The 12,126-nt window shown below is 41.1% G+C and overlaps 1 protein-coding gene across 1 annotated transcript in view; it reads right to left on the bottom strand.

The window, feature by feature from the left end:
* Positions 1-12,126, bottom strand: part of SYCP1 (synaptonemal complex protein 1) — a 470,977-nt gene that overhangs the window by 330,460 nt on the left and 128,391 nt on the right. Inside the window, exon 7 of the mRNA XM_088446296.1 lies at positions 6,742-6,815. Within this exon, the coding sequence (XP_088302422.1) occupies positions 6,742-6,815 (74 nt within the window). The remainder of the gene's footprint in view (positions 1-6,741; positions 6,816-12,126) is intronic.

The raw sequence follows: 12,126 nt of genomic DNA, 5'->3' as shown, positions 1-12,126 counted from the left end.
AGAAGTCTCAGACAAAAGTGCAGCAACTGGATCAGAGCAGGTGGCAATGACAGGACCCTCATAGCAGGAGGCAAGAGCAGTACACTCATAGCAAGAGGTAAGGACAGGACTCTTAAGCCGGCCATACATGGTGTGATTTGCACCTAGTGACGTGACAGGGGATCAGACAGCCGAAATATCGGGCGGTGCCCACACGCGGTGCGATCGGGTGGCCGACCACCTGATATGCCAGCAACCCCCTTCCCCACCCGTATAGTGCTGCATGGGATTGCACATCGCAAGCCCAGATCAACTGAAACTGCAGTAAGATCTGGAGGTGCGATGTACGACCCCATGGGTGGCGCACTATCCGATATCATGCCCATACATGGTATGATATAGCAGCAATATCGTACAAGTCCGTCGGATAGGCTGCTTTATCGCAATCTTTGTAGCATGACTATCAGGAATAGGGAAAAAATTTGCATCTCAGAACTGGTAATAAAGACTGGAATCTCATGATAGATGGCTGAAACTTTGTGGAGTGAACCTCAGCACTAGAGCTAACAATTGGACATGAGGCAAAGGACTACAATCTATGGTTTGGTAATGATGACTGCAACCTCAGTGTTACTATCTGCAAGAAACCACCGTGTAAGATACCTAGAGTCCAGCTGGCAAGGTCTTCTGCCAATAACAGCCATCCACTGTTCCCTTAGAGCTGGATACAGAAATAGTCGCTGTTTAGGGACCTGAATGACTAGATGCAACTTTGAGAGCTGAGATGATTTTAGGACGGCAAGAAGCGGCTATGTAAACCGAGGTGCAGCCTTGAGAGCCGAGGCCTGGCCTTGAGAGCAGAGTTTCGACTCCAAGGCAATGATGCGGCCATGAGGCCGAGACTTGGCTTAGAAGTTAGGATGTGGCCCTGAGGGCCAAGGTGAGGCTTTGAGGGCAGAGAACCAGCTCCAACAATATGATGCGGTCCAAATGCTAAGATGTGGCCTTGGGGGCATTGATGCGGCCTAGAGGACTGAGGTGCGACATTGACGGCAGCATTGTGACCTTGAGGGCCATGGTGCGGCCTTGAGGGCCGAGGTGCAACTAAGTAAGCACAGTGCAACCTTGAGAGCCGTGGTGTGGCCTTGAGGACCGACGAGCGACTTAGACAACACGGTGTGACCTTGAGGGCCATGATGCGGCTTTGAGGGCCGAGATGCCACCTTGGTAAAGGTAATTTAGTCCACAGGCAGGCGCTGCACGTGATGGAATCGTGAGTGGCAACAGTAGGTGGCTGTTAGCAAGGGATGGAAGTCACCACTCAGAGGTGAATGCCACGGGTGAGGATAACAGCAAAATGGTAAAGACAGCGAGGGATACTGACAAGGCAGTTTAGGACACGAACTGGCAGGATACCGGCAGACAGTGACACCGACAGACTGACAGGAACCAGGATTCAAACAGGAAGTGTAAACTATCACCGGAAACGCAGCACCGGTCCAGACAAACTAATGAAAGAGCCTCCACCAGTGAGCTGCGGGTGCAGATTGATTGACGGCTGACAACTGGGACACTGTACGTCTATCCGGCAGAACCAGCAGCACCCGCGGCCGTCCAGCGTCTTGGTCTCCATGGTAATCTCAGGGCCGTCCCAGTTCAGTGTCCACATTGCCTGATGACCGGAAAGGTTGTCACACCCTGCGGCTGGAGGATACGGCGTTAAGGTAACAAGCCAAGATGGAAGCTATTGACACTCAGAACAGTAGACCAGGGTTGGAACCTCAGGATATGAACTAGAGGCTGATAACTTACAACTAGAGGCACTGACTGGTATCTCCAATAAGAGAATCCTTGTGGATGGGAGTGCAGGACCAGAATCCTCTCTGAGGTATTATACTGTGTGAGGCATATTCAGAGTGATTTTCTTTATGGTGACATGACAGGCTATAGATTATTCAGTAGTACGCTTTTGTTTTTGGTGTGCGTATTGCTGTAGGAAGTGTTCAGCATTGGTACAATGTGAGACCAGACAATATAGGCATTTCTTTTGTAATTGTAGTTGGTATTGCAGTGACAGTGATAACTGGTGTGTGAGACAATAAAGAAACAATGTACAGTATGTTAGCTGAACTGTTGGTCAGTCATATAAAAAGACAGCAGTTTGGAATGCAACTATGCATTGTTTATAACTCCTCCCCCAAGATAGTTTAGGATCTGTGATGACTAGAGCCTGGGCTGGCAGTGAAATTGGTTATTAACATTTCAATTTTAGCAGCTAAGCAAATATGGAAGCCAGTCTGAGCTTTTTAGCTGCGATAGAATCCCTTTAATGTCTTAAACCATTGTCATGTAAAGTAAACAATGCATGGATAACTAGTGGAAATTTGTTCCGAAAACAATAAAAACCTTTGTGAACTGCAAAACAGGAATGACCCTGAGACATGTATAATTTAAAAGATCTCTTTTAAGTTAAATGGCATATTACACATCAAATGATTGCCATAGATTAAAAAAAAATTATTATTATTTTTTATTGCTACAGTAAGATAATGAAAAAGTAAAAGAAAATACTTAAAAAGTTTATGGAACGACAGTATCACATGATACATTAAATGGAAATTATATTAAAGAACCATAAAAATAAAGCATAAAATAAAAACAGAAGTCTCACTTAAAACTGGACGCATTTCACAGCATCTGGCAACTTCCTCATTCACTCTGCATGAAGAGTTTTGTAAAGTACGTAAAGTTGTGAAATTGTTTCAGTTTGAATTTATATAAAATGTTATTTGTTTTGTTCCTTTTATGTAGCGCTATGGAACAATTGTGATGCTTTTTCGATAAAGAAAGTAATGATGCGGATGATGAAACCACTGATGCTTTGCATATTTTTAGGTATATTATATATTTTATATTCTAAAAGCCATTGGATGACTAATTTGATATATGCTGCAAGTGTATAAAGCATTTTAACATTTTCTGTACACAATAATAACTAGCTCAAGACAGTCCTAAAATTTAAAGTGAATGAAATGTTGGGGCATTGCTGCTTTTTAAATATTAGCAATTCAGCACCAGCTACAATTGCAGAAGAGATTGAGATTTGAGTCTCAATTAAGACCAAATTGTTTTATATAGTCTATGAAGAAAAAATAAAAATACACTGCAGCGTGCACAAAGTTAAAATATTTAAGAGACAGCTAAATGCATTCAACTGAATCCAGTGAATTTTAGACTTTTAATGGGACTTATATTAATAATAATTGTGATGTATAGAATAGCAAAGGTGATCACTTACCCAACAACATTTTGAATATCAAATACGAAATCCTCACCAATTTTTTGTACCAAAAGATAAAGGGATCTATTTATTAAGTCTTGGTTGGAGATACAGTGAACAGACATAAGGTACCAGCCAATCAGCTCCTAACTGTAATTTTTCAAACACAGCCTGTGACATAGCAGTTAGGAGCTGATTAGCTGATACCTTATCTCCGTTCACTTTATCTCCTAACACAGCTTAGCAAATAGACCCCGCAATACTTTAACAATATAAAGTACTTAAAACCAATATAATGATATCAATAAAGCAATCACAGACACACTGCCAGCAAAGACTTTCGCCTACTAAGATGTGAGTCAAAGCATCATTCTAGTGCACCATAACAGTGCATTTGTCTATCACCCTTGATTAAATTTACATTTTCTACACCTATATTTTTGTTTTTACTTCACATTGAACAACTTGGGCTAATTTGGTGACAATTTCAAAGAAGGATCAGAAATTCATACCTACTCAGCTGGCCAATGGGTTTCCTGATGTTTTAAGTCTGTGGTGGAAAGATTCAGGAAACCATCCCACTTCCTAAAGACTGCTAAACAGGCAATTGATATTCCATAAAACAAGTTCCATTTTTGTGGGATGGCACTAGTTTCAGTATTACTCATTTTACTAAAAGGGTTTTATAGTGACATTCATGTGTTTTGAAAGCCTACAGGCTTACAACTTTGAATATGAATGTAGTCTCCCTATAAACTGAGAATAGAAAATACTGCGGCTTCTGGCTCCAAGATGAGTGCAGGAATGTATTCTATTGTAACTTTGTTCAGCCTTCTGTACTCAAAAAATGGTCTTCAAAAAATGGTCCTTTTTTTTCAAATAAGAAAATACTGATTCTGAAAAAGTATATATTTGTGAATGAATAACCTTTACATGTGCAGGCAAGTCCATGATTTCAAGCAAAGTCAGAAGGCAAACTCTGGGTGGATTGGTACCTGGAACTAAATTAATAGCTCATGACACTAGCTTACTCCTGCTTGCAAACAATGCCTTATGTACAGTAGACTTGTGATCGCTATGCTATACCGCCAGACATCAGCCCGGCAGATAAAATACCGACGCCGGAAGGCCGGCAGCTGAAGATCCCGACACAGGCGGTAAGCAAACTATCCCTAACCCTCACCACCCCATAACCCTAGCCCACCCTTAGGGTGCCTAACCCTAACTTCCCCCCTAGTGCCTAACCCTATCCTCCCCCACAGGGGTGCTTAAACCTAACCTCCCCTACCCGGACCCTAAACCTAACCCTCCTGGGTGGGGGTGCCTGACCCTAACCTCCCCCCCAGGGATGCCTGATCCTAACCCGCCCATTCACCTAGCCTAGCCCTGACCCTCCCGGAGGGTGCCTGACCCTCAGTCCCCCCTGGGAGACCCTAAACCCCCCACCCCCCCACGCGGCTATCTGCTTTCGAAGCCCGGCTTACCTACGAACGGTATGCCGGGCGTCGGGATTTCGGCATGGGGCTGATAATAGGCTTCGGTATTAGACGCCTATCATTAGTCCCATGCCGGGATTTCACAGTCGGGAAGCCTACACACCGTAGACTTGGACATACTTATTTTATGATATCACATTCAGCAAGAGCCATCACCATTGTTTTTAATATATTTAAAGGACCCATAAATGCCTGTTAGAAGATGTATCTGTTCTTGTCCTCTACTTCCTAATGCAAGGAATCTGCTAATCACAACATAATTTGTTTGTCCTCCAGAGATGTATTAAAAATAAATGATTTGTAGTAGTACAGCTAAGAAAAAAAAACGTGAGCCGTGGCCATGAATCCTCAAAAAGAAAAGAAAAAAAATCAGTGTATCAAAATTGAAGTATTACTGCACTTAAGTTACTGTGACAGGCAAAGTAACAGAGACCCTTATCCTGTCTTTAAAAGGCAGGGCGCAGTTTGGACAGCAGAAACATCACATACAGTGCAGACGTGGACTGTGTCTCAGCATGTAGAACTGTGTCTCACTGTGCATTGCTGGACACAATTATATCTGTGTACAAGCTGCAAGCGGGTGTACAGGCATCAATATTTGCAAGAGACCTTTAAATTATTTCTGTGTCCAGTCAGAATACACTGCCCCACCCAGCTACTTCTTAATGCCACCCAGCTGGCAAAATTTTCTGGAGAGAACACTGCCTTTTAGGTGGCTTACTGCTTTAAATGCTAATCATTTTTTTACATTTTATGATTATGTCTGGCATGATGATATGCTTTAAACGTATCTTTGTTCCGCACACATATTTAGCAATATCATAGACGTTTTCTGACCCACTCAGCAATATTCTGCTTGGAAAGTAGTGACTTCCTCCTTGCTCTCCAGAATTCTTATTAAGAATTTGTTTAATCATGGACTCATGAACACTTATATTAGCCAGTGAAACAAGATCTGCAGATCCTTTGGGCTAAATGTAATAGCCCCTGAGTTTGACGCTGCAGGGATTTGTGTGAGTCTCCCCATTTTTTTAAAGTGACAATTATAATAAAGGCTAAACCAAACTGGTTTAGGCACATCAATCATCTCTGAACATGGACAATCTGTCGTTATCGACAGATTGACCAGCATGTTCAGTAGATAATTGATGTCGGAAACGACCAGTGGGAGCGTGCATCGCTGCTCGTTTCCAACACAATAGTGCCCGATTTGTGCACGATAACTGCGCAATTGCACAATTACAATGCCAAATCGTGCAATCGCTCAGTAACATTGCGTAGTGGATACGCGGCATAACTCTTTGTATTTCTCTCTCTTTCTTCACTTGTCCATTTTCTTCACCTGTCTGGTGAGCGCCATTTTGAAAATGTGACAAATACTCACACTTACACCTGATGGTTAAGCCACTGATTGACTCTTCTGACTCCAGTTATCCCCTTAACTGAACCAATAATACTACATGTTTCCGAACATGACAAAATGAATGTATAATTTCCATCAATTAATTAATTAAAAATATATCCTTTTTGTGTTATTTATTTATTAGTTTCACTTTATTCATTTTTATGGCTTAGATGAAGATATGAACATATTTAAGGTCACATTTATGCAGAAATTCAAAAAATTCCAATGGGTTCAAAAACTTTCTAGAACCACTGTATAATAATGTACAGGTTGAGTTGGTATCTCCAAGATGCTTGATAATGAAACTATTGATTTTGGTCATTTTGAAATCATACATTCGCACCGGCCCGCTTCTTCGTTATCAACTATGATATTAATGAGTATGGACAGGATTAATTGGTCTTAAAAAAAATCCTAAAAAATAGCCAAACTTATCTTTTTGGTTACATTAAATATGTAATTGGCAACACATGTAACTGGCAACACATGACAATTTCCTACAATTGATAAATCATATACAATTTGTTAGACAATCACAAAATTATATGACTAAGAAAAAGACACTTTATTGTTATACGTACACATATCAGCTTTCTCTGCCACTCGGTCACATGTATCCTTAAGAAGATTACACACATGCCTTGTTGCATTGCTTCTACAAAAGGAGAAGTAGAAAAAGAATAAGCATATCATTTACATTTGAAGAATTATCTGCATAACGGAACTGCAAGACAGCATGAATAAGAAGGAGTAGCAGGCAGTAAACAAAAATATGTATATGGTGAGGATTTGGGCTATTTGAGAAAGAATTGTGCATCAGAGGGTGGTGAAAAGGTGAATCACAGTGAACATCAAAATAAAATAAGAAAAAAAAATAATGAGACAGGATTAAGATAGTAGATTTGTGGTACAGTAGAGTATATGCAGATGGTGTAAAATAAATGTAGAATAAGCAGGAATTGTAGGTTTGGTGAAGATTTAAAATTCAAGTGTGAACAGCCAGTATTGTATTGTATTGTATTTATTGTTGTCATCAGCAAAACAAGTTTGACAGACGAAATTACATTGCACTTTTTTAAAACAGTGAATAGCAATCCATGGTAAAGGTTATCACAAACAATTTCACAAAAATAATAAAATTAAAATTAACTAAAGAGATACAATCATAGCATTCAACATGCGCACAGCAGATGGAAGAAAACTAACCCTCAAGCGACTCGTACGTGCCCGAAGTACTCTAAACCGCTTTAAAGATGGGAGCTTATCAAAAAATTCATGAAATGGATGGCTTGGATCCGATATGATACCTTTGGTTCTCTTTAGAACCCTAAGCCCATAAACATCATGAATAGTTGGCAACTGCACGCCAATGATTTTGCTGGCGGTCCTAACAACCCGTTCCAGTGCACTTCTTTCACTCGCTGTGCAGTTGCCATACCAGATAATGATACCAAACGTCAGAATGCTCTCAATTGAGCATCTGTAAAAGTTTAGCATAGTTACTTTGCTAACTCCCGAGGCCCTCAAACGTCTTAGGAAAAACAAACGCTGTTGCGCCTTTTTAATTAGGGACAGTGTATTTAAAGACCATGTCAAATCTGCCGCAACCTGGATACCCAGAAATTTAAAAGACTCAACTATATCAACATCATGGTTGTTAATAGACACTGGCAATTTCTGCTCTAAACATCTCCTACGAAAATCAATTACCAGTTCTTTTGTCTTGTCACCATTTAGGAGCAAGTGATTATCACCACTCCAAGAAACCAAATTTTTGATCTCTTTCCTATAATGGGACTCATCATTCCTGCTAATTAACCCAACGACTGCAATATCATCAGCAAATTTGATGATTTTCACAGAATCAGAAGTCGACACGCAGTCGTGGGTAAATAGCGAGTATAATAGGGGGCTGAGAACACAACCCTGGGGAACACCAGTCTTAATCAACACTTCCCCCGACACAGCACCTCCAATTCTAACTACTTGTGGTCTATCAGTTAAAAAGTTTAAAACCCAGTTACAAATAGACCCACTTAACCCCAAGTCAAACAACTTAGATGTTAGTGAGATGGGAATAACCGTATTAAAAGCAGAACTAAAATCAACAAAGAGTATCCGAACATAAGAATCCCTCACTTCCAAATGAGCTAAAATAGAGTGAAGTGCTGTAAGTACCGCATCATCAGTGCAACGATTTTTCCTATATGCAAACTGAAAAGGATCAAAATCTACTGGGAAAAAAGATTGAATATGTCCTAATACCAGCCTTTCAAAGCATTTCATTATCAATGAAGTTAGTGCAATTGGGCGATAATCATTAAGGCAGTTTACTACCCCCTTTTTTGGAACTGGAACAATATTTGCCTTCTTAAAACATCTCGGCACTACACAATTAAAAAGGGACAAATTAAATAAGACCGTTAATATCCAACTTAACTGGTCTGCACACCCCAGTACATATAATGGTTGAGAGGCAGCAGAAGATGAACTAACACATTTCGTAATAAGACTAATAGCAGGACAAAATATGCAAATAATGAGATGTGCTGCCATTAGAACAGAGTTAAACACAAATGTATCATTGTAGTTTTTCAAAAGTAGTAAGGATATGAGAACTATGGTATATGGTTACAGGTAATAAAGACAATCAACATAGCATTTAAAAATAAATTGCAAAGTATATACAGTGATGGAAACAGCAAATATGACAGTGTGGGACTTATTGCAAGGAGGAAGCTGTGACAAGCTTAAAATCTTTTGATCAATATATAACTTTATATTATATAAAATCAAATGACCTGACGGACTAACTCACTGACTCACTGATTTATCAACACCCAGCCCACACCCTGTCAACATGAACACATGAAAATCAGGGAGTTTTATTAGTCTATTATTAGTTCCATAATATAGGTGCCCACTAAGAAGGGATTTTTCGAAATTCAACTCCTAAGGAGATGAAAAGGGCTAAAATGTTTCCTCCTCCTGTGCAATGTCCTACCTGACTGTCTCATCATGGCTGCAGCACAGTTCAGAAATCACATGCCAACTGTCACCTCAAGTTCTGCCAAATATCATTGGCAGTTGGTGTGGCTCCCCTATTTGAATAGTGGTAGAGGTGAGATAGGAAAATGTGTTATAACAGCAGTGAGAGGGGAATGTGTTACTATAGAGGCGAGGGAGGGGAATGTGTTAATGCACAGATGAGGGAGGGGAATGGGCTACAATAGAGGTGAGGGAAGGCAATGTGTTGCTACACAGGTATGGGAGAGGAATGTGTTACTACACTGGTGAGTGAGGGGAATGTGTTACTAAACAGGTGAGGGAGGGGAATGTGTTACTACACAGGTAAGGAAGGGGAATATTATGTTTTACTATGGGGTGAGGGAGGGAAATGTGTTACTACAGGGGTTAGCTGGGGTAATTTGTTACTATAGAGGTGTTACTAAAGGGATGTCCAGTAGCTGATAGCTGTAGTCTATCAGTGAGTGGTGGGTATATGATCCAATTATAATTACACAGTGCTGTCCCCACAGCGGAGTGAACAGCTAGCACCACTTGCTTAATCCAGCGGTTGAAGCATTGTATTGTCATATAATTCTTTGTGGACTATTTGTTCCATCCTTAGTGCAACTCATGTTTTTCATATGAGTATTTGAAATTATATTTTGCATACTAAGTCCCTTATAATTTTCTCATTATACTATGATACAAGCAACATTATTATATTTGTTACATTTTCTTTCTAATTATGTATGCAAACATCTGTAATGTCTCTCTAACTTGTACCGATGCATATGTTTCAATTAAAAAAAAAGGAGTGTTATGGTAAAACTTACCCTTGTTAACTCTCTTTCTTCGTAGTCCATAGGGTCCTCAGGGAGAAAATTGGGTGTAGGTGGTACTTGGAGGACCGGTCACCAACAGCAAAGCTTTTTTCTATCCCAAGATGCTCTGGTCTTTCCCTTATACCCCACCCACAGCCTGAAGGCAACTCAGTTTTGTTAATAAGCCCAAGGCAGAAGCAGGATAGGAGAGATGGTAAAGGAAACCAATTATGGCGCCCGTGCCCATAAGTAATCTTCTTACTATATAATATAGGGTTGCAGCAAACTAAACAAAATCTGTGTATGTTTGTATTGAAGGCACAAAAAAAAAAACTGATAGTTCGAACTATCTCTATATATGATCTCAATCTGAACCAAATAAGATGGAAACAAATAAATTGTGAGTATAATCAAAAAAATATTTATTAACCAGTAAAAAAAGGACCATGTTGAAATAAAAAATGTACCATAAGTTATATTAAAAACAATATAAACACCATCAGTTAAATATTATATCACACTGCTACACAATATCATGTAAATATAATGTTGTTGCTAATCACTGTGATCCCTTGGCAGATGAAAATAAAAATAGGAATAAAAGACTTAGGGCCTGATTCAGACCCGGTCAAGAGCGCATAGCGCTCGCAAGCGGGTCGATGGTATGCCATTGCGCACGTGTGGCGTGCGCACCGCACGTGCGCGAGCCCCGGAGCGAGTGAGAAATCTCTCGCTCCGGGGCTCGCTACAAGACAGAGTGGCTGTCGATGTTGATCGATAGCTCACTCCGTTTTGTAGGCATTTGTACAAACAGAGGCGTTCACGAAGGAACGCCTGCCGTTTGTGGGTGGCCCTACTGACATCACTAGTGATGTCAGTAGTGGACTTCCTGCTCTTTTACAGCAGGAAGTCCACTCGGGCTTGCGAGACCTGAGACCCTACCACAGGGTCTCCTCGCAAACCCGATGGTCGCGATAATCGCCAGGCCACACGCACACGCTGTGGGCGGTCACCCACAGTTGTGCGAGCGGCCTGGAGGCCGGTCAAAAAAAAGAATAGGGACGCCCTGATTCAGAATCAGGGCCTTAATGTCTTGTCTAAGTGTGCAGCTGTTCACACTTTAGCAGACATAAGTTGAAACTAGTTACTATGCAGCCTGGCAACAGTGTAGCTATTTACTAGAAGAAACAGGAAGATCATAATCCTCCACAGAATGAGAATAAAGTCACGCATTTATTCCGGCATTAGATCCTAGGCTTCAGGCATCTAAAACATTAATAGCAATATCCATGTATCAGATCACATGTAGTGGCTCGTTCGTAATGTTGCTAAATTAGCCTAAAGCTGTAATTAGACAGTTGTGCGGGCTGATCCATCAGTTGTGTGGGCTGATCCCTTGTTGAGAGCTCAATCCGTTATGGATAATTAAGGCACAGTCTCTGGGCAAATAAAGAGATTCAATAGTTCCACTCAGCCCGACAGAGAAATAGCGGCCATATACAGATAATTTCTCAGTTTCACCGGACCATATTCTTATATTGTAATTGTGAGTACTCACGAATGTTGATAGTGCAACGTGGGGACCCCCCTTATATTCTCTAGGGTCCGGAGTCCCCTGTGTTCAGCCGGGATGTTTAGATGCTGTGCCTGATATTTCAAGTATATTCGCCGTTCAGCGGAGGCCACAGTATGGACTTGGATATAGCAAGGATCCAGTGCTGCCGGGCAACAGTGTAGCTAGGTATTTCAAAGGAGCGTCCCGGCTAACGCGTTTCGTCATGTGACTTTTTCAAAGGATAGGAGAGACGGAAGACTGGTACACTGAGGAATCAAACTCTCACAGAGAAGGAAACAAGTGACCAAGAGAAGAAACCCATAGAAGCCAGGTGTATCAGGGTGAGTACCCTGTGGACCCTATGGACTTCGAAGAAAGAGTTAACAAGGGTAAGTTTTACCATAACTCTTCTTTTCTTCTTCAGGGTCCATATGGCTCCACAGGGAGACAATGGAGATGTCCCAAAGCAGTTGTTCAAGGATGGGGACACTCCTGAGATGAGAGGAGAACCTGGCGCCCGAAGGAAGCATCCTGAGAGACAAAAGTGTAACATACTGAGAGACAAAACATAGTTGTTCGGC

This window comes from Taudactylus pleione, unplaced genomic scaffold, assembly GCF_031769625.1.
Source record: "Taudactylus pleione unplaced genomic scaffold, aTauple2 ptg000396l, whole genome shotgun sequence".
Classification (NCBI taxonomy): domain Eukaryota; kingdom Metazoa; phylum Chordata; class Amphibia; order Anura; family Myobatrachidae; genus Taudactylus; species Taudactylus pleione.
This window is presented reverse-complemented; position numbering and strand designations above follow the sequence as displayed.